Source organism: Notamacropus eugenii, chromosome 5, assembly GCF_028372415.1.
Source record: "Notamacropus eugenii isolate mMacEug1 chromosome 5, mMacEug1.pri_v2, whole genome shotgun sequence".
NCBI lineage: Eukaryota > Metazoa > Chordata > Mammalia > Diprotodontia > Macropodidae > Notamacropus > Notamacropus eugenii.
In genome coordinates, this window is record NC_092876.1 from 345,275,696 (window position 1) to 345,300,071 (window position 24,376).

At 39.5% G+C, this 24,376-nt stretch overlaps 1 protein-coding gene across 2 annotated transcripts in view; it reads left to right on the forward strand.

Annotated features, from left to right (window-relative positions):
• Positions 1-17,294, forward strand: part of HGD (homogentisate 1,2-dioxygenase) — a 101,680-nt gene extending 84,386 nt beyond the window's left edge. For both annotated transcript variants that reach the window (XM_072613893.1, XM_072613892.1), the window contains 3 exons: positions 3,104-3,230; positions 9,958-10,139; positions 16,666-17,294. In XM_072613893.1, coding sequence (XP_072469994.1) covers positions 3,104-3,230; positions 9,958-10,139; positions 16,666-16,815 — 459 coding nt within the window. In that variant the 3' untranslated portion in view covers positions 16,816-17,294. The remainder of the gene's footprint in view (positions 1-3,103; positions 3,231-9,957; positions 10,140-16,665) is intronic.
• Positions 17,295-24,376: the final 7,082 nt, after the last annotated feature.

Genomic DNA, 24,376 nt, shown 5'->3' on the forward strand with positions numbered 1-24,376 from the left:
TATGTATATATATACATATACACGCACATATATATATACACACATATACATATACACATACACCCATGTACAAATATAAGCCTGCACATATATAATATACATATACATCTATATCCATACACGTCTACATATATATGTATATATACACACACATATATACATACACACATGCACACATATATACATGTGCACATGTGTGTGTATGTATATTCCCTCTAATTACCCTAATACTGAAAAAGATTTCATGAGTTACAAATGACATCTTTCCAAGTAGGAATGTAAACAGTTCAACTTTAATGAGTTCCTTAAGGCTTCTCTTTCCTGTTTACCTTTTCATGTTTCTCTTGATTCTTGTGTTTGAAAGTCAAATTTTATATTCATCTCTGCTCTTTTCAACAAGAATGCTTGGAAATCCTCTATTTCACTGAAATTCCACTTTTTCTCACTGAAGTACTATACTCAGGTTTTCTGGGTAGGTGATTCTTGGTTTTAATCCTAGCTCCTTTGGCCTCTGGAATATCATATTCCAAGTCCTTCAATCCCTTAGTGCAGAAGCTGCTAAATCCTGTGTTATCCTGATTGTATTTCCACAATACTTGAATTGTTTCTTTCTGGCTGCTTGTAATATTTTCTCCTTGACCTGGGAACTCTGGAATTTGGCTACAGTATTCCTAGGAATTTTCCTTTTGGGATTTCCTTCAGGAGGTGATCAGTGAATTCTTTCCATTTCTTTTTTACCCTCTGGTTCTAGAATATCAGGGCATTTTTCCTTGATAATTTCTTGAAAGATGATGTCTAGGTTCTTTTTGTGATCATAGTTTTCAGGTAGACCAATAATTTTTGAATTATCTCTCCTGGATCTATTTTCCAGGTCAGTCATTTTTCCAAAGAGATATTTCACATTGCCTTCTATTTTTTCATTCTTTTGGTTTTGTTTTATAATTTCTTGGTTTCTCATAAAGTCATTAACTTCTATCTGCTCCATTCTAATTTTTAAAGAACTATTTTCTTCAGTGAGCTTTTGGACCACTTTTTCCATTTGGCGCATTCTGCTTTTTAAGGCATTCTTCTTCTCTTTGGCTTTTTGGACCTCTTTTGCCATTTGCGTGAGTCTATTTTTAAAGGAGTTATTTTCTTCAGCATTTTTTTGGGGGGGTCTCCTTTAGCAAGCTGTTGACTCACTTTTCATGATTTCCTGGCATTGCTTTCATTTCTCTTCCCAGTTTTTCCTCCACCTCTCTTACTTGATTTTCAAAATCCTTTTTTGAGCTCTTCCATGACCTGAGACGATTGCATTTTTTTTTTAGAGGTTTTGTATGTAGAAGCCTTGACTTTGATGTCTTCCTCTGATTGTATGCTTTGTTCTTCCTCATCCAAAAGGATGGAAAAAAATACCTTTTCACCCAGAAAGTTACCTTCTCTGTTCTTATTTTTTCCCTTTTTTTGGGCATTTTCCCAGCCAGTTACTTGTCTTTTGAGTCCTTTGTCAAGAGTAGGGTATACTCTATGGACCTGTAAGTTCTCAGTTCTCAGTTCTTCCAAGGTAGAACAGTCAAGGGAGAAGAGTTTCCTCCTTGTCTGGCCTTCCCTCTGGTCTATGAGCAACCACAAACACTCTTTTCTGCCCAGGATTCCCTCTCCAGAGCCTCCACCAGTTCCACCATGTCAGTGCTCCTCCTCATTGCGGGACCGCCACTCAGGACTGAGACCCATATTGACTGCTCAGTTCCCCCAGGATCTTTAGGCTGAGGGCTCAAAAGTGGACACTGCTGCTGCAGTGGCTGCTGCCACTCTGGGGCTAGGGCTGGGGAAGGACTTTACTCCCTTCTCATCCAAGAGAAAGAGCTTTCTTACTGACCTTTGAAGCTGTCTTTGGCATTTGGCTCTAGTCCTGTCCCTGCTATGTGGCCCAGGATGTGCTGCACTCTGCTCTGAGCCCAGTGCAATAGACAGTTCCTATTAGCCTTCCAGGCTGTCTTGGGCTGGAAATCTCTTTCACTCTGTCATTTTGTGGCTTCTACTCTTCTAAAATTTGTTTAGAGTCATTTTTTACAGGTATTTCATGGACCATGGGGGGAAAACTAGAGCAGGTCAGTCTTTCTGCTCTGCCATCTTGGCTCCATCCCTCAATTTCTAACTTTTTAATGTTCTGGACCTCTTTGGCACCCTGAGGAAGTCTAGGGACTCCTCAGAATAATGTTTTTAAATCTACAAATTAAAGTATGTAGGATTACAAACAAAAGCCAATTACACTGAAATAGAATTTTTTTAAATGTATATATATATATATATATATATATTCATTTTATGTATTTTTAATGTTCTACAACCACTACCATAAAACTTAGATTTTTTTCCCCCTGCCACCCCCTACCACCCACCTCCCTCCCCAAGACAGCATATAGTTCTATATAGGATCTACACTTACATTCCTATTGAGTACATTGAAATAAAATTATTTTTAAAAAACTTTTTTAAAGTTCACAGACTTCAGGTTCAGAATCTGTGGACTAGAGAAAGAAATGGAAGGAAAACAAATAATACAACACTCCTCAGACATGCCTCTCTGAAGAGAGCTGGGATATATTCAGGAATCCTCAGAGAGAAATTATTTCATCTATGCAAAATTTCAATATGGTTTTAATTTTATTTTTTCTCACCCAAGCCTCTGGACTAATCCTTTGTGCTATCAGCTCTCCCTAGCTATCTAACTTACAGTTTTCATGTCCTTATTTTGCAGGGCATAGGAACACTGGGTTCTCAGCTCAGTGGGATATAATGTACCATATGTTCTATAAGACACAACCTCAGTGGGATGAAAATCAGCTTATGCTTCACTCACATGGTGTTAATGCACCTTGCTACAGAATATAGTAGGGAGAAAATCCAGAGAGGCCTAATCATATCTGTACTTAGGCCAAGAGGTCTAGACATTTTAGGGTAATCCCAGTGGTGACAGGATGCCTGCCTTAATCAGAAAACTTGGAACATCCAAGAAAAATTGTGAACTATAACCAAAAGATACATACAGCAAGAGAAGAGCAGGCATTTGGTTGAATTACTATCTTACCAAAGCTGGCAATTCTCCTTATGATTTTCACAGGATCCATCCATTTTCACTGTGTTGACGGCTAAGTCGGCTCGTCCCGGAGTGGCCATTGCTGATTTTGTCATCTTCCCACCTCGCTGGGGAGTTGCTGATCACACTTTCCGACCTCCTTATTATCACAGTAAGCCTCTTACTTAATAGAGTGCAGTAGAGAACCAAGGAGACCAATGCTGAACCAAGTGAAGGGGGAAGGGTCTTGGAGCAAAAACAAAGTCCTGCACACTAAGAATTAAAGTCTAGCCATTTTCTGGAAATGCTGGGGACATGAAAATGCCAGGTCTTGTCTTAGGAGACTATCTAGACCAGATCATGGGACTCTTATCACTGCTCTCTGGAGTTTTGGGTAGTCAAACTCCCCTGCTTCTCCAAGGGTCCACAGCAACCAGGTGGTGCAGTGGATAGAGTTCTGTACTGGGAGCAGGGAAGATGGGACACTTACTAAACATCAGACACTTACTGCTTGTGTGACCCTGTGCAAGTCACTTAACCTCTGTCTGCCTCAGTTTCCTCTTCTGTAAAATGGGGATACCAATAGCACCTACTCTCCCAGTGTTGTTGTGGTGATCAAATGAGACAAATTTATAAAGCACTTTGCAGACATTAAAGTGCTGTGTAAATGCTAACAGTGAAGATGATGGTGATGGTGGTGGTGATGGTGATGGCACTGTCCTTGACTCTTGTTCCTTTTTTGTCTTCTAAAGAAGAAGGTAGGGAGGTTGAAAATGGGGAAGGGAGGCAGAATAATGCTCTGCTTGCTAGTTTGATTGTTTAAATTGATTCTTGTCATGTCCTTTACAGTGCCTACCACACCAAAGGTAAGTGAGGTAAATGGTAGGCACTTAGTAAATGACTTTTTATTTGACTTGTTGATGTTAGACCTAGGTGCCTCTGGGAGATACATTGGTCTTTTATTTTCTCTTTCCCCCTCCCTCAACCAGTTGAATTTCTACCCATCCTTTTAAAGTCCAACTCAATGCCAACACCTCCATGAAGTCTTCCCTGACGCCTCTTCCCTGAGTCAATAGCAATGGTCCCTCTTTGATCTCTTTTGTTTGACAACTCTTTAATTTATTTGTCATGGTATCATGAATCTGTGCTGGCATCTTAACCCCTTCCAAGATGATAAGCTCCCTTAGGGCAAAAATTGCACCTTATCTAAACTTGGTATTTTCCCCAGACCTTAAAAGCGTTCAGCATACAGAAGGACCCCAATAAACATTTACTAGCTATGACTTTCAGAGCAAGGGGGGAGGGGAGTTGATCCTGTGGCTACTGGCCTATTGTAATTAACAGAAGACATCAATCTTGGTGGTTGTCCATTGATTTTCTTCATCTGAATGAGATTTAGTGACCTTGGACCCAATGAAGTAAAGTCTCTTTCAGGTTAATGACTCAACGTTTCATGTCTGTTTAGCCTACAGTAACTTTCTACTGAAAGTTTATAGATTTGAATTTAATAAAATTTGGTAATAAGAAACAAAGTTTGACTTTGAGTACAGTCTTTCTGTATCAAAATATTCATAGTAGTGCACTTTTATATATAGCACTTTAAAATTCTCAAAGTATTTTATAAATATTATCTCATTTGATTCACATAACAGCCCTGGGAGGTAAGTGCTATATTTTCTCCCTTTTCAGAGGAGGAAACTGAGGCACATAGAGGCTAATTAGTGTGTAGGCTAGTTAGTGTTTGAGGCCAGATTTGAACTCCCATCTTCCTGACTCCAGGACTGGCACTCAATCCACTGGACCACCCGGCATTACTGAGTTTGGTCCTCACAACAACCCTGTGACATAGGGGTTATTATTAAGGCCCATTATACAGATGAAGGAGTTGAGGCTGAGAGCTGTTAAGTGACTTGGTTACACAGTTAGTAAATGTGTAAGGTAGGATTCAAACCCAGGTCTTCCTGATTCTGAGTGTTTCATTCACTACCATGCTGCCTCTCATGGTTCCTGATACCGTAGATATTTCTCCTATAATTTTGAATGGATTTCAATTATATTTTGTAAATACATAATTATGTTGAACTAAATCCACAACTGCAGAACCACTATTTCTAAGTCAGTTTTACTGAAGACGTCAAAAAAAAAATATTGCTACAGCAATAAGCAAAAAGCCATGTAACTTTGATATAATTTTAAGGGTGATGCAGGGAATTATTCCCATAAAAAATATTGCCTCTAGGTAGCCTGAAACCACCTTAGCTAACTGAATTCAGCATTAATCAGACAGGCAAAGACTGCTCTCCTGTTATCTGTGAAAAGCTATGTAAAAATGCCAGCACTGAACCCACTGACACGTACATTTATATTCAGAACAGAGCAGAATTTCTGCCTTGCTCTTCTCTCCCGCTAAGCCGTGAAGGTGACCTTCGGGCTTCACTGGAACAGCGAAGAGTGAAGCCTGAGCACGTCAGAGCCAGGAGCCAACCTGTTTATGAGTCAACAGTGTGATGTGGCAGCCAAAAACCCCAATTGAATCCTAGGCTGTATTAATAGAAATAGAATGCCTGGACAAGATTCCAGTGTCACTCTGCCCCAGTCAGGTCACACCTAGACTCTCATGTCTAGTCCTGAGTGGCACATCACAGAAAGGATAATGACAAATTGAAGTGTATCTAGATGGTATCCAAGAAGGTAAGGACCCTTAGCCCCATGACGAGTGAGCATTGATTGAAGGCGTTCGATTTCAACCTGGAGAAGATAAAACCAGAGGGGTGGAAGATGGGAGAGTGGAGAAGGATATCACTGTCTTCAAATGTTTGAAGGGTTGTCACATAGAAGAATTAGGTAGTTCTGTTTGGCCCTAGAAACCAAAAGTAGGGCCAATGTATGGAAGAAAAAGGAAGGCAAATTTAAGTCCAAGATAAAGAAAATATTTTTAACCACTTCAATTGACCAGAGGTGAAATGAGGGGTCAAATGAAGAAAAAGTGAGTTCACTGGTCACTGAAAGTGGAGGCTGATAATCAGTTATGGGGACTGTCATTGAGGGGAGGTAGACTGAAGCGGGATTGAGAGCCAATGACTTCTGAGTTCTCTTCCCATTATGAGACTATACTTTTTCAAAAGAGGAAGGATTTCAACGTGCCTGGGAACATGAAGATAAGGGAATTCCTTCTACCAATTCAGGACAGAGCACAGAGGTTTGGAGAGCTCCAGAGAACCCCAAGAGGTTAAGCCATTTGCCCTGAGTCATATAGCCAGTATGTGTCAGAGGATGGGGGACCTGCACCTTTTTGGTTTTGAGGCTGGATTTCTAACCATTATGACATATGAATTTTATGTGAAAACTTATTCTATTTCCTACATTCCCTATTTATGGGGGAAAAAGAGTGGAGATGTGATGAGAGTCTCACCTTCCCTACTGCGGCTGTCATCCTCCCAGCCTCCTGTCGGGTTCTGCCACACTAATCTCCTCGGGGCCTCAAGCAGAATTGCTGTGAAGCCAAGCACGAAAAAAAATGGTTTGGCACTTTGCTAGGGCTCACACAGAGAGAAGGGGGATGTGACTTTAGCTAGTACTTTATAGGTCTGGTTTGCAAAGCTAAACCTCAGGTATTGTACATTTCCCCTTAGTTTTAAGAACTTAAGTTTGAATAAGCTGCCACCAAGTGGATGGTCTCAGTGTCCAAACAATTAAGCACATGCCACAGGCAGGATGGATCCAGGCAAAGGTCAAAGTTCACTTTCTCCTTTGCAAATGCCTTTTCTATAAAAAGAGGGTTCTCTGCTCCAACAGTGAAGCAGAACAATGGCTAATCATGACATTTTAAAAGATGATATACAATCCAATTGCTTTAAAGGTTCTTCTCAAATAAGATATCTCCCACGCATATGTTAAAATAATACAAGATTTTATGACAGATGTACCTACGGAGATAACTTTGTTCAACTCACTGACTGTGAGCATCAAGCAAGGCATAAGCCCTGGAAACATATGCTCACCTGAGGTATCTGCCAGTATCATGCAGGATGTCCTGCACAGAGAGAATCCAAATAGAAAAGGGGGTCTATGTTGATGAGGTGTTCAAAATATTCTTATTTGGATGTGTCATAAACGGGAATAATTGCAGTAAGCTCTGGGATATTACTAAACCTCCTCAGTAAAATCCATGGATATGCAAAAGCGATCATTTGCCCAATCCACACAAAAAAGTCAGGTGAATGAATAATCTGTGTTGTCTAGATTCAATCCCACAAACATTTAGTGCTAGGTACTAAACACACAAAGACAAAACTGAAACCCTTCCTGACCTCAAAGAGCTTACTTTCTTCTAGATTAGGATACACCACTGGATGAGCAATCCATTTATTGAGCTAGTTCATCTCTCTCTCTCTAACATACATACATGTGTGTGTATATGTATATACACACACATGTGTGTATATATGCATGTATGTATATATTCTGGATAGACACTGCAAATAGATAAATTCAGTCTAGAACTGAGGCAAGAGAAAGACTACATTGGTACCATCAAGATACTAAAAGAATCAAAGGAGAGCCCCTAACACATTTAGTGGTTCTTATATGAGGAATTTATAAAATGCATAGAGAGACTGTTACATACTCGGGTAGAGGAAGTACTCACATCTATGACGAAATCATAGAGTTATTAAATCATGAAAGTGTAGAATTTAAAGCAAAGGTTGAAAAAATACATACATCTGAGTACAATTAGGCACCTGATTCACTAACCTTTAGAGTTGCCAATTTAGAACTGGAAGGCTCCAGAACTGTCTAGTTGAATGTCTTCATTTGACAAATGTGGAAACACAGACCCAGAGTAGTTAGCGAAATTACCCAAGGTCATATAAAGTAAGCTAGAGACCAAATCTTCTTACAAAGGTTTCAATAGAACTCAACTTTCAAACCCACTCTGAACATTTTCTTTTAATTAAAAGTTCAACCAATACATATACAGAGCAACATCTCTGGCTCCAAAGGTTTAGGACTTCACAGTAGTCTGCTAACAAAAAGCACTTGCAAATGTCTTTTCTCTAACTTTTAATCCTCACTAGCAAAAGAAACCTTCATTATCTACCTACAGGTTATAAAAAGAGAAATCACATTTGTCCTTTTGCATTCCCAGCTAATAGCCTTCTGGGAACGGGCTTGGGGAGACCAGGGCAGAGGACTTGCGAAGGTAATGCTGATTGTGTTTCCTATCTACAGCTGCAGACACAAGGGAAAGAGCACAGCTGTAAAGTGGAGGTTCTCAAAAAGTAGTGTGAGAGTCCCCGAGGGTCTCTGAGACCCTTTTCAAGAACTATTTTCATGATAATAATGTTTTAATTTCTAATAAAGCAAATATCGATAGATGTAACCCACATAAATAAAAGCTCTTTGAGTCTGTGTATAGTGGAGAGAGTGGTGGTCATTAATAATTTTTAAGTGTGTAAAGGGTCCTAAATCAAAAAGTTTGAGGATGACTTGTCTAGAACAGCAGTAAGTGATAGTAGGACTGGGAAGCCACCTTCCAAACAGTTGATAAAAACTGGCCAAAGTGTTTTGAGCTAGCTAAAGCTGAAAAGTAACTGTAAGTGAGAGTTGGACAAAAATGAGATCTAAGATCAGACCAGGTCAAATATATTGGAGAATCATGACCCAAAGAGGAGCTCTCAGGATGTGGGCCAAGACAATCTGGGATAGAAAACTGGAAGAATCATGATAAAAATGGATGTTGATAAAGGCTAGAGTCATGAAAATATCAGATCTTGTCTCAGGAGACCATCAGGAACAGGTTATGGTGCCCCGAATCATTTGCTCCCTGGACTCCTGGATGGTTAAATTCTCCCTCCTCTCCAAGAGTCTATGGCATTTTCCTTGACTCACTGCTTTTCTGTAGCCTCCTGTCTGCAGAGAGGGGGGATAGGGTAGGAAGATAATGGACGACAAGTTGGTAGGGTTTGTTTTTTTATTCATTTTCCTTTGTTGTTTGTTTGTTTTTTTTTTCATTTGATGAAGGTGGTTACCAAAGGTGGCAGGTCAAAATCAGAAAGGAAGAAGATAGTATTGTGACAAGACAGATAGGTGGCTATGACTTGTAAGAATCTGGAAATATATGACTAGAGAAGAGGAGGAGTGGAGGTGGAGATTTGTGAGTCATCCCCATTGAGGTGATAGTTGAAGCCTTAAAAAGGGCAGATAAGTTCACAAAGGTAATGAGTGAGTGAAGATATAGAACTAAAGAGACTTGACAAAAGGTTGGTAGTAGAAAATCCTTAGCTGGGGAAAAGAGGATGGAGGATGGGAGTAAGCAAAGGAGACCAAAAAACCTTGGTAGAATGACAAATTCAGTGTCATTGAAACCAAGTGGGAAGAAAGTTTCAAGATCAAGAGTTTTTAATGTTTCTGGGCCAATAACGTGAAAAGTACAGTTACAGTTCAAATCTTATTTCTATTAAAATTTCTTATTTCAGATTGATTTCCTTTAGGTTTAACCTCATTTCTTTAAGATCTTATACTGAAGTCCTGGGCAAATTCACACCTACCTTAGTAAAATGATGGGGTCCAGGATTGAAGCGCTGTAATCAATGATCATAGGTTCAAAGATCTAGAGGCCATCTAGTCAACCTTTCTCATTTTATAAATTGGTAAACTGAGGCCAAAAGAAATTAAGTGAATTGCCCAAGGTCACCCAAGTAGAAAGCATCAGAGGAGGCATTTGGACATAATTTTTCCAGCTCCAGAGCTAGAGTCTTATCATTGTTTTTCCTCCCTAGTATTCTATTCATTCTCTAAAGTCCACCTGTCCTTCTCTGAAGTCTTTTGGGACTATAGTTTCAAGCACTATAACTATTTTCCCTTACATCATAAAAAACAAATTTCAAATCCCCTAGGGAATTGCATGAGTGAATTCATGGGATTGATCAAAGGGCACTATGAGGCAAAGAAAAAAGAATTCCTGCCTGGAGGAGGCAGCCTGCACAGTGCCATGACACCTCATGGACCAGACAATGACTGTTTTGAGAAGGCAAGCACGGCCAAGCTGGAGCCAGAGAGAGTTGCAGAGGGAACCATGGTAAGCATTAAATTTCAGTATTGTCATTCTGTGAGCCCCAGCTTCATTGTTCATCTCCCAAAAGCCCTGAAATCATCAATCCACAAGTGCTTATTAACTGCCTACTGTGCGTTGAGTATTGGACTGAGGATACAAACACATGAATGAAACAATACCTAATCACAAGGAGTTTTGGTTTATATTGGGGGGAGACAAATATATGTATGTATGCATGCATGTATGTATGTATATTTTAATGTATATATATATGCATATGTGTATATATGCATGTATATGTTTTTGCTTGTCCCTCATTCTTACGGAGGACTGATGTCCTCAGAATGACTTGCAAGTGAATTGGATTTAAGTGAAGCAGGGCTGTGCAGAGTCACTCGCCTCACTCTCTCCGGAGCCATCTGGTTCCAGTAGCAAGATGTAGATCAGGATGACTGGAGCTGGCCCTGGATGTAAGGGGAGAACTTGGTCTTTTTAAGCCAAGGTCTTTCTCAGGTCTCAGTTTGTCTGAGGGCAACACGCATTCAGTGATTAAGACTAGGTAAGAAATGAGGCAAAAAAAGTCCTCTTTTACCTACTCAAAAAAATAAAAATAGGGAAGACCCTCAGAGTTTCTGGCCAAAACAGAAATAATTGCTATTTACACTCACTCTGAGTCATCAAAACCCAGACAATGAGCAGCAGAAGCTTGGGCTGGGATTTATTATTGACCAATAAACGAGAGGCAGAGTGATTTGGGCTTAAGCCATAGTCAAGTAGCTCCATTTGAATCCTAAAGGCTTTATTGATGCCTGATTTCCATGGCTCTGTTTCAAGAAGTTTATATTCCTTGTGAGGTCTTTACCAGGTCTTAATTTGTCTGAGGCAACACCCATTCAGTGATTAAGACCAGGTAAGAAATGAAGCCAAAAAAGGCCTCTTTTACCTACTAAAAAAATCAATATGTATATGCATGTATATATGCATGCACATACGCATGCCTCGGTGTTTGTGTGTTCTCACATCATACTTGCCACCATATACTCTTCGATCCAGTGACACTGGCCTATTGGTCATTCAATGAATAAGACACTCTTGGCTCCAGGCATTTTCTCTGGCTGTCCAGCAGGCCTGGAATGCTCTCCCTCCTTATCTCTGTTTACTGACTTCCATGGCTTCCTTTAAGTCCCAACTAAAATCTCATCTTCTACTAGAAGCCTGCTCCAAAACATCTTGGTTCCAGTACCTTCCTTCTGTTAATTATTTCCTATTTTCTCAGTTTATAGCTTGTTTCATATCTATTTGTTTGCACTGTCTTTTGTCTCTTTTTTTATTGCCAGTACTTAGCACATAGTAGGCACTTAATAAACTGTTTATTGTTTGATATTTATGTATGCTAGATATATATGTAAATAAAATTGCATATATAGGTATATATGTAAATAAAATATATGTTTAAGTATATATGCAAATACAGTTGTATATGTAAAGTATATATGTGTGTGTGTGTATACACACACATGCGCACACACACTAACACACACACACACACATATACCCATGCAAAATGAAGGGTTGGAGACACTTCTACCTCTTCTCTATTTTGCCATGGAGTAGATACAAAAGAGGAAATAAGGGCTATGTCAGGTCTCATTTTTCCTTCCTTTGATCTACCAGGAGAAGAGTAAGACATATTTCTGGACATGAATAATGTGAAAATTTGTTTGCATATATTTATTACAAAATTTTCTTTTTCTTTTTTAAAAAAAAATTTTAAATGGGCGGTAAGGAGCGAGTGACAGAGAGAAAATAAAAATGAAAAATGAAATAAAATGAGGAATCAAACAAGGAACCCCTCCAAGATGGTGAGAGAGGGTGTGAGGAGGGGCTGAAGGAACAGCATTGCTGCTGATTATGAAGTCTCAGACCAAGAGAGGGGTGCCTTCCTGCTGAGAATTCCAACAAACTGAGATTAGGTAGATGATGGCTCTGTCTGTAGGGGGTGGAAGGCTGACAGCAACTGACTCAGAGATCATCATCCTGGAAGCCCCTGGCTAGGTGGTATAGTGGATGGGGAGCTGGCCTTGGAGTTAGAAAGACCGCAGGTTAAATCTTGTCTCCATGGTGTTTTAGTTCTTTGACTTTGGGCAAGTGATTTAACCCCTCTGAATTTCAGCTTTCTCATCTTTAAAATGGGCATAAAAATAGCACCTATCTCACAAGGCAGTTGCAAAGGTCAAATTATATATATGTGTGTGTGTTTATATATGTATATACACACATATTTATACATGTGCACATATATGTGCATATATGCATGTATATATGTATGCATATTTATATATACACACACTTATATATTATATTTGTATGTATTGTCCACTCTGGTCACTAATGACCAAAAAGTTACAGAGGTTTTGTAATGTGGGGCTAAATCTGGATTTATAATATTTGTGGCTAGACAAAGAATTAAACAGTGTAGTGTAGCAATAATGTTGAGCCACAACAGCAATGGCAAGGGCAAGGTTGTCTAGTGATAAAAAGTTCGCTCCTAGCAGGGCCTTATGTCTGGGCCTGTTGGTGCTTGCCCCAACTCAGGGACCATAAGTTCCATGACTTAGTTGCTGCAATGATCATCCAGAGGCTGAGCACAAAGGATTGTTGTTATGCCAAGCTCGGACACAGCTTGCTTGCCAGGCCTTAGCTCTGGAAAACAAGATTTCTAAAAAGAGAGGGGTGATTTTAGATCCTGGCAGTATATGTGTGGATATGTTCATATATATATAAACATATACATTAAAGTGCTATATTAAAGTACTGTACATGATGGTAGGTAGGATAAATAGCTGTATTAATCTGGTAGTCTAGCTTCCATTATAAAGAAATCATATTTTAACAAACATTGCTACATTCTTCAGGTCCCAGAAATTTAACCTCTTATTTCTAGTAGGACAGAAGTAAGGATCCAAACATTTTAAAAGGGCTGAGTCTTGAAAGACTATGAAACTTTTCCCAACTTAAACTGCAAGCTCCACCTTCTTATTTGTTGGGGACAAAAAGAAAGAGAATTAATGCTACATTAAAGACCTTTTTGAACTTCTCTCCCCCTCCCCATGACCCAGAACACTTAGTCTGTCCAAGTCTCTTCTCTCTCCCTGCCTTTTTTGAGCTAAACCCAAACTCAGTCCTTGAGGTCAGGGTGGAGAGATGAAAGCTATAGGGTCCTAGAATATCAGAACTGAACGAGACTTTAAAAGTCACCTTGAACTATGCTATAAAAATGGGCATACCCTTTGACCCAGAAGTACCGCTTCTAGAGCTATAGCCTAAACAGATCATAAAAATGGGTAGAGGACCCACATGTACGAAAATATTTATAGTAGCTCTTTTTGTGGTGGCCAAGAACTGGAAATTGAGGGGATGCCCATCAGATGGGGAATGAACAAGCTGTAGCATATGAATGTAATGCAATACTATTGTGCTATAAGAAATGGCAAGCAGGCAGACTTCAGAAAAACCTGGAAAGATTTATATGAGCTGATGCTGAGTGAAGTGAGTAGAGCCAGGACAACATCATACACAGTAACAGCCACAGTGTGTGAGGACTATTTCCGATAGGCTAAGCCCTTTACAGCAATGCAAGGACCTAAAACATTTCCAAAGGATTCATGATGCAAAATGCCATCCACATCCAGAGAAAAGAACTATGCAGTCAGAACGCAGAATGAAGCAGATTATTTTCTCTTTTGTTATGTTTTGTTTTTCTCATGGTTTCTCCCATTCATTTTAATTCTTCTATGCAACATGACTAATGTGAAAATGTGTTTAATAGGAATGTACATGTAGAACCCATGTAAGATTGCATGCCATCTTGGGGTGGTATAACAGCAACTGTACTGGCACATATAACATCCTGCTAGCACAAGTTCTTAGATCTGCTTAACTAGGACAGACAGCCATTTAAGGGGCCAACAATTTTTTAAACTACATTTAACGAACAGAGACAGTTTAAGCAGAATAACGACCAACAATCAGGGCTCTACTGCCTGAATCAAAGCAATATACACTTTACATATATCCCTGGGTTGAGAGAGCCTTTACATCTGAGCAGTCAGGGGGTCTGAACATACGGCCACTCAGTCTCAACCAGTTAATCACAAGGTTCTTCCTATAAGCAAACCCCCAAAGCAAAACACCAACCTCCTAACATATATAAGAAAGACTTGGCTTATGATTGACTCAGTCAGTAGGCATGAAACCTACATGACTCGGCACAGCTGTGAACTATCAGGATTCAAAGGAGACTGAGCCTTCAGATGCTCACAATTTAACCTGAGCCTGGGAAACTGAACTCCCAAAAGAAAAACAAAAAATCCCACTCTGCTTGCTGTTACAGGAGGGAGGAGGGAGAAAGGGGGAAACAATTTGGAACTCATGGAAGTGATTGTTGAAAACTGAAAACAAATAAATTAACAAATTTGGAAAAAGAAAAAAAGAAGTCACCTTGTTATCTTGGTGATTACCTTGCCTAGCAGCATCACAAGGTATCAAGCTGGAAAGGACTTTTGAAGCTATTAAGTCCAGCCGTCCCCTTTCATTTTACAGATGAGTAAACTGAAATAGTGACTTGCCCAGGCAAACAGCTAATTTAAGTGTCTGATACAGGATTCGAATCCATGTCTTTGTGACTCCATATGGATTGCCCACTATATGGTGCTGCCTTATTTTTCAGAAAGCCAGAAAAGAGAAAGTAACTTTCCCAAGATCATATGGCTAGAGAGTGTTCTAGTCCTAACCCAGTGCTTCCTTTATACTGCTTCAGGATATTTCTGGCCTACAAAGAATGATCTGAGGGATACTACAAAGTGGAGGGAGCAGGAGTATGCTTGTAAATGTTTCATGATCAGCTCTCTGGAGGGGGAAGATGTGCACAGGAAACATTTTTAAGTTTAATCTTCATTATTAACATCTCCATCACTTTCTTAATTCTGAACATCCAACAAAACAAAAAATTGAATCCTGATTTATAGTGTTTGTTGATTTCTAAAGTATTAAATGTTCACACTGAAAATTTAGCAATTGGCTTAGCCCCTTCGAGCTGGTTCTAGCACACCCCTGTTTATATCCCATCTCTCTCCTCAAATCTACAAGGACAAATGAACTTCCTACAATTTAAGTCATTCTCTTAGATTACAGTATTGTCCTTGGTCTCTGCCTGTACTGGGAAAGATAAAGTACAGTTACCATGAGCACCTATGGCTTAATAACTGGTTAACTGTCATTTATCAGAAATCAGGATAGTAAGAGAATGGGATGCAGGAAAGATTTTTTCAGGGGGTAAATGCTCAGAGAGGGCATCACCATGGAGTACCCTAAGTAATCAGGGATCAGTAGGAGAATACTGAGTATGTTAGGGGTAGAGATTAGTGGCCAACATTTTGTCTCTCCTACCCTTGGGGCAGCTCCAGTGGATAGACTACCAGGCCTGGAGTCATCTTCCAGAGTTCAAATCTGGCCTCAGACACTCACTAGCTGTGTGACCGTAGATAGTCACTTAATCCTGTTTGCCTCAGTTTCCTCATCTATAAAATGAGGTAGAGAAGGAAATGGCAAACCATTCCAGTATCTTTGTCAAGAAAACCCCAGGTGAGGTCAAGTTACAATAAGACACAACTGAAATGACTGAACAAGCACCTAGCCTACCCTATTCTCTCTGACTTTATAATTCAGGACTTGGTCAAGATTGAAATTGTCATTTGTACTTCTCCCCACCCACCCATACATCAATAGTACAGCGAAGCAGCTAGTAAAATGTCCTTCTATACCAGAGATACTTAAATTTTGTATCATCTGGTGAAGTTGAAGGACTCTTTCTCAGAATAATGGCCTGTTGCCTCCATCTAAAATCAGAGGAGATGCTAAATTTCACTAAAAGGTTATTGAAAATAAAGATGTGATTTTTTTTTGCCATAAAAGTTCAAGGTTAAGAATCCCTGTTTTAGATACCAAACTGGAAAATAGGAGGTAGGTGGTACCGGGACAAGAACAGAGGTATCAAACATATCTCGTAAGCCACAATAATAGCATGAACCAGATGAAAAGGTAACTGAGAAATATTTTAAAAAATAAATTAAAATAGAACAGGGCATAATGTCAACGTGTGGTTTTCTGAGTCAATATGGAGCCCTCAGGGTTCATTGCACATGGTTTAGTGACCTTAGTTTCTATTTAAGTTTGACCCCATTGAGCTAGAGCACTGAGCCAAGAGTCAGAAAGACCTCAGTTCAGAACCTAAGACACTTCCTAGCTGGGCAATCCTAGACAAATTGCTTATTCTCTGCCTCAGTTTTCTTATCTGTAAAATGGGATTAATAACAGTATCTATACCCCAGGATTATTTTGAGAATAAAAATGAGATAATAGTTGTAAAGGACTTTGAAAACCCTAAAACGCCATATAAATGCTAACTATTTTATTATTTTCCTATACCTTAAACTTCCATTGTTGATACTTAACCTTGTTTCTACCTTATTTTTTTCTCCATTTCCACCAGGCATTTATGTTTGAGACTTCACTCAGTTTGGCTGTCACCAAGTGGGGTCTCAAGACATGCAACTGTTTGGATGGAAACTATTACAAGTGTTGGCAAACCCTGAGGAGCCACTTCACACCCAACCTCAGAAACCCCACTGGACATAAATAAGCCTGAAGAGTTTATGTTAGGGCTCTTCTTGGAAAAGTCAGGGTCTCTGCATATAGTTGTATAAGCCTGTAGCTGGTTAAAATAATTACCCATCCTCCCATACCCAGGTAACCCATGAAAAATAGTGCAAAAATGTGTTACAGGTGCCATTATTGTAAGCTTAATTACCTAATATACAGTGTGTGGAAATCACAAACCTAATGGCCAGGGTGTGGGCAGTCGCAGAACGGCATGTAGTTTAGTCTGAAGAGAGAATTAGAAATCTACTAGGAATCTTTCAAATCTGGGCCAAAGATACAAGGCAGGGAGGGTAGGTGTGGGTGCACAGCTAGGAGCACTGGTGTTCTGGTAAATATTTTATAAGCAGTTCTGGGGGGTGGGGGGGGAATGTACCCATAATACATTTTTAAATTTAATCTGAATTATTAACATATTATCTATCGCTTTGAACCTAGAAAATCAATAAAACAATAAATCAAGCCCTGATTTGTAGTATTTGTAGGTTTCCAAGGTATAAATGCTTACACTGAAAGTCCAAGAACTTAGCTACAGCACACCCCTGGCCAGGAGACTATCATTCCAATGACGGGCTTGAGGCCAGAGCAAAAGCTATGATCCTGGGTCAGTCCAGGCAGGGGTAAGAGAGATGATCAGCAAAAGTCTAAAGGGAGAAGCACAACTGGCAGCAGCTGGGATGGACCCCACCAGTGGGAGACCATGGTATCTTGCGACTTATAAGAATGAGGATTAGCAGACAACACTCCTAAGCACACACATGAGATCAAAGGGGAAAGAGACCAGAACTACCAACAGTCATATCCATTATAGCTCAGCAGCAGAAGGTTGGCTACTGGGTGATTTCTTTTTCTTTTTTTCCCACAAAAGGGGTTGTGTTTCTGCAAAGGGGTACCAAGGGATTGTGAGCTGTATTTGAGAAAGGAATACCCACTATGAAAAAAAATTTCTTGATAAGCAGTGTCTTCCTAAGTCTTCCATTTTATTTAAGCCAATTAAAGTCATTTTATTTAAGTTAATTGAAGCTTAAGATGGCACTAAGACTTTGGGGAAACCCTGCATAAGTATTCATCACAGACTTTCATTTACCCTGATTTATATGATTTCATTCATACACATGCAAGTAGTAACCAGTTATTGAGGGTGAACATTCTCTGATGAAGTCACAGAGTACCTGCTCATGGCTTCAACCATAGTTCTGGTGGAATACCATGGAAAGACTCTTTAAGAATATCCCCTATATGGCAAAACAGATATCAAACCCCGGACCTACAACATTCCTAAGTGCAGTCCAAACCAAATTAAAATGTAACTGGAAAATATTTAACAAAACACGTAAAAAAACCAAAAAAGCATAGATAACATTGCATTTTAAAACTTAGTCAATATGTGGCCCTCAGGAATCCTTATGTATGGATTAGTGGTCTTCATTTCTATTTAAGTTTGACCTCACTGATGTCGAGCACTGTATATGAAGTCAGAGAACATGAGTTCCATTTTATATATGAGGAAACTGAGGCACAGTTAAATGACTTGCACAGGATAAAAAGCATCAGAATTCGAACTCAAGTCCTCAGGGTTTAGAAAGTATTCTTTCCATTATACCATTCTTCTTCATTCTGTCTTCCCCTCCATCCAAATTCTGTTATTCTTGAGATTAAACATCCCAGGTTCCTTCAATGGATCCTCCTTTGATACGAGTTCAAATTTCTCTTGTCCTCCTGGCTGTCCTCTGGGTGAGTTTCAACTTGTCAATGCTCCTTTTAAAATTTGGCATCAGATTCTTACTAGCCATGTGACTCTTAGTAGATCACTTAAAAAAAAAAATCTGTTTGCCTCAGTTTCCCCATCTTTAAAATGGGATTAATAATAGCACCTATCTCCCAGAATTGTTGTGAGGACAAATGAGATAATATTCGTAAAAGTGCTAAGGACAGTAGCAGGTACATAGCATGAGCTACATAAATATAATAATAATAAATGTAATACATATATTTTATATATTTAATATATGATATATTAATAATAATATAATGCCCAGAACTGAATACAATTTGGCCTGACCAAGGCAGGACTACAACCTCCTTTGTTCTGACATCATATTTCTAACAATGCAGGAAATAAAGCAAAAATAGCAAATATTAATTATATACTAAATTAAGAGTCCTATGATAGCAGTTCTGGGGGAGAAGCTAGAATGAGCTATGTCAAAGTCCTTGCTCCTGGGGAGCTCAGAATCAAGTAGAGGTACAAGAGACATATACATAGACACATATGTACATATGTGTACATGTTACACAGACACACGCCTACAAACATATGTAGATACATTTGAATGTAGGTATATATGTATGTACACATATTTACATACATACAAATATGTATGTATATGTATACATATACACAGAGAGAGTACCCATATTACATGTAGCATGGTGTTATGGAAAAAGAGTCGGTCTCAGAGTTAGGAAGACCTTTGTTCAAGTCTTTCCTTTGACCCACAGTAGCTGTGTGACTCTTGGCCAACCGCACAACCCGTCGGTACCCCAGGTAATTTTTAAAAACTCTAAGTTGAAGAGAAAGTGTCAATCTACCTTGGTAGAGGGAGTTTCCTCACCAGTGAGTTCCTTTACCAGTAAAACACAGGTCCAGTCCCTATCTCCTAACTATGTAACACCCAGATACGCCAGAAAACCACCGCAGATTCTAGACATTCTTTTGTTCATCCTTCATCCTTGAAGGGGACAAAAGACATCAGGAAGGATATTGTGAATCCAAATTCTCTCCAAACCCCTACCTATGTGTTTACCCTTATTAGTCAGCTAAAAACAAATTTAATCCACAGCAAAGGTTTGCTGAAATGGCATAGCAATAAAATAATACCAGGAAAATCCCCAATAAATCTAAACCTTGTTTTTCCTCAGATATATTCTTTTAGCTGGAAAAGTAGCTTTGCCTAAATTCATTTATGGCCTTATACATATGGAGAACATATATAACCAAGGCATTTATGTGGAGGGGCACACATGCCAAGAACACATATGGCTGGAGAACGCAGACAGAAAGAAAAGGCAAACTTTTAACACTGAAAAGCTGCTGATGTCTTCTGGTGACATAACCAAATAAATGCTCTCTGCTAGGTCTGTTCTCCATTGGATATCATGTTCTATGGCTCTATGGTGGACATCAATTCTCTTTTCCAATTGGTCTTTATCCAGTTATCTTCAAGGTTACCTAATGGCCTATTACTGTTTAATACTATGATTAAGAAGCCTCTCCCTGTGGAGGAGGGATACAACTTTTTCAGACCTACTCCATCCCCAACACACAAACACTATCTTTCGGTGATGATCTTCAGGTGAGGTGCTACTTCTCAGGGGCTGTAGTTAATAGGACTCTCTCCTGAAAGGGAGGACTTGCTCTCTTTAATGAGCTCTCTCAGTTAATAATGATGGAACTCTTCAGCAAATGTCTATGAAATTCTCTTAGTTAATGGCAATGGAACCCTTCCCTTAATCCAGGTTGTTCACAGAAGATAGCAGATGCCCAGGCTAAAATAATATCCGCTCTTTGAGCTCCTCTTTGAATTCTTTTTTTTCCTACTATACCCTCAAGTCTAACTGCCATCTATTTTTTGGTCAAAGATCCCTTGAAGTTTTACACCATTTTACTAATACTTAACTAGGCAAATATTCTCACAGTTCTGTTTACTCAAACTGAAAAAAAAAAGTGCTGAGTGAAACTGGTGAGGAAACCATTTTAACACTCCTCCATCATGTTCCTTTGTCTATCTAAATGACAAAGGATGAACAAGTTAGAGAAGATTACAAAAGCTAGTGACCTTTTTCTTTCTCCTTTCTTTTCCTGTCTTCCCCCTCCCCCAATAAACAAAAGCATAGTTCCTCTAGAAGTACATTTAAAACACAGTGTTTTATGAAGTTTAAAAGAAAATCAGGGAAAGTCTTCCAGAGAAAGTGGAGGCAGAGTTGGCTTTTAAAAATGAGTTCAATGCAACAAGCAAAGAGGAACAGGGAAAGGCACCAGAGAGAGAAGCAAAAATAGAAACAGAGAAGACAGATGGTCAGAGCCAAGAGAGATGGCACCTCAACGAGAACAAGAGGCAAATGGTCCAAAACCTTGACGAGAGAAGGAAGAGATTTGGAACCTGAATGACAGAAGGCAAGAGAGAAGGTAGACATGGCCAGATTCATTTAGACCTAGAAAAAGGTCTACAGGCTGCACCATCTGCACATCTCTGAAGGGGAAGAAGAATGCAACATGGCACGATGAATTTAGAATCAACGAATTTAGATTCAAATCTCTGCCATATATTATTTGTGACCTTGGCCAAGTCATTAACCTCTCTGGGTCTCTGTTCTCTCCAGAATAAAAGTAGAGGTTTGAACTAAATGGTCTCTAAGTTTCTTCCAGCTCCATGTCTCCAGTCTTATAATTCTATGGATACAACAGAGGCCCAAAGAGTAACCAAGACCTATCCTTTTGTGTCCTGCATCATGGACAGTGAGGTCCCAGAGAAAGATGGGAGCTACTTGAGGCAGAAGATTGCTAGACGCCACCCAGAAAAGGATGAAAAGCTTTCCTAAGGATTGAGGAGCTTGGTCACTGAGCCTGTTCTGTACTTTTTGTCAGGTTAAAAAAAAGCTATCTTGTATTCAATGTTTGTTAGCCTTGAGTGCTCCAAAGGTAACTGAAGGTTCTTTGGGTGATAAGCAAAATGAACCAGATACTGAAATTCCCAGGGTTTCAATGGGTGGGGCCAAAAGCATATGGAAAACATGAGCCAGGGGCTGATGTCTCCAGAGTGTCTCTGGGCCCAGGCTCATGAGATTATATGTGGGACAGCCCCCAAAATTCTACCTGGGCCTATCATGTCAAGGTTGTAAGTTCAACTGACAAATGGGTTGCACTGATAAAAATGTAGGAACAAACCCAAAGACAGAACCCTAGGACAGTCCATTATTGACTGCCCTCCAGGGGACCCCCTTTTGGTCCAGTTGTTCAAATAATTCCAAATGATTGCATGCTATCTACATACTTGTATTATTATTCTTCTACATAGATAATCCTCCAGAATGGCATTTAGTCTAATTCCTCCATAACCCAGATGGTCCGTATCAAAATCACCAGCTTCAATAGGGGTTCTGTTGCCATGTGAAATAAGATTGCCTTCGCTCCCTGGTTCCTATATGATTCGGAAACAATTTAGCCTCAGAAAGAGGCTAAACAATTTCCCCATTTGTGCACGGACTTCCCAGCTCCACATTCCCTACCCTGTTGGGTCTGCATGGAGTCATTGCTATTCCTGCCACCTGTAGCTGAGTTTTCTGTGACCTGTGGTCCTTGCTGTTGAGTATGGAATAAAAATATGCCTGTCGTTTTCCAACTTCACTTCATTTGACAGCTAGTCCTTTCATTACCTAGGCAAACTCAACACATGACTGCTCTTTGGCTCTATGGCTGAATGTATTCCAGCAATAATCCCTCTGTGTTGTCCCTGGAGCAAGGTTGTCTCTATCCCCAATAATTGGGTTGTCATCCAGTAAGCATCTCTCCTATTGCTACACTATTGGGATCCTGGGGCCTCTCCATTCTCTGCAGATGCTCTGCCAAAGCTGCTGACATCATTACAGAAATATTAATTTAGTACTGGCTATGTGCTGTTAACTTTGGTTTTGTAGTTTCAGTGTCAAAGAGGCTAGGTTTTTTTTTTTCCATCCTTTTTAGTTATTTCTCCCATAATTGAACTATAATGCCAACAGGTGACTGTAGTCTACCATGGACACGTGCTCTAAGCTGTGACAAAAACCACAGATGTGTCACTTTAGTCAATCATCAAACATTTAATTTTTTTAACTCAATTTTATTTTTAATTCAGATTCTTTCCCTTCCCCTCCACTCCCCAATGAGGTAAAAATAATTACAAATATGTATAGATATACAAAGCATGTCACATTAAATATTCAACAAACGTATATTAAGCAGCTACCACTTATCAGGCCCTCTGCTAGGCAATGGAATTTTGAATGTAAAGAACGAACAAATTCTTACTGACATGAATTAAATACAAGGCAGTTGGGGATGGGAGGAGGAGGGGAATGCCAGAGTTGGGTGATAAGGAAATTTCAACTGAGGTAGAGATGAGCATATCTTTCCCACTTCTCTTATTATGGGGGGAAAAATTTCCCTGAAAAGCAAACCCTGTTAATCAGATAAACACCTAAAACCCATGTACACACACACACACACACACACACACACACACACACATAGATACATATATATACACACATATATATTATATACATAATGTATATGTGTATACACACAAATTTATACATACACACACACATACACACAATCGTTGATCCTTTCCCTTTAGGAATCTTCCATATAGATAATTTGAAATGTTCCTGGGTAACATACTGATTCTAAGCTTGGTGCCAAAACCTTCCTGGGATTTGTGGAGTCCTTCTGGTTTCAGCCTCACTTGCTGTAAATCATCTTTCAATTGCCAGCTACGAATTCTCCAAAATTCAATCACACACCATCCTTTCTCCCTGTCTAAGTTGCTTTATATTAGACAAGAAGGTTTTAGTGTGGTTTTTTTTTTTTCTGTCCCTGATCAACTACCAAGCAGTCAACAAGCACTGATTCACAAAAGCTCCCTATGTGTCGAGCAGCTATGTCCAGATGTTGGGGCAGCTAGGTGACTCAATGGATGGGTCACTGGGCCTGGAGTCAGGAGCACCCTGTCTCAGTTACTTCCTAGCTGTGTGACCCTAGATAAGTCATTTAACACAGTTCGTCTCAGTTTCCTTGTCTATGAAATGAACTGGAGAAGGAAATAGCAAACCACTCTCGTATCATTGCTAAAACAAACAAAAAACTCGTGGGCAGTATTTGAGTGATATGGGTTACAGGGTCACAAAGAATCAGACAGGACTGAACAACAGCAGATGTGTTGGGTACTTTGCTAAGTGCTGAGAATAGAAAGAAAAATCCAAAAAACAGTCCCTCCTTCAAGGGAAGTCAACCTGGACTTAAATAGTTGCTTGCATAATTCATACAGAGAAGAAACAAAGGGCCAGGCACTAGCAGTTGGGGGAATTGAGAAAATCCTCCCACCCAATGTAATTTAAGCTGAGTCTTGAAGAGACCCCAGCATTCTAATAGGCTGGAGATGAGGAGGGAGAGCTACTGGAAAGATCTCTGGTATTTAAAACCCTCTCCTCCCCAAGATAGTGTGTTTTCTTTTTCTCCACAAGGATAAAGCATCCCTCTGTTTGGGAAGCATTTAAAAGGAAAAAAAAGCAAAAGACTTGGGACTCTTTCAGGTATGTTCTGGAGTCCAGTTTTCAGTGTATTTACACCTTGGAAATCAGCAAATGCTAAAAATCAGGACTTGGTTTATTATTTTGTTAATTGTCTAGACCTAAGAAAGTGATGGAGAAAAGGTTAATAATTCAGATTAAACTTTAAAAGTATACATGCAGATATTGCTGCATTTTGTTTGTTTTGGCCCAGT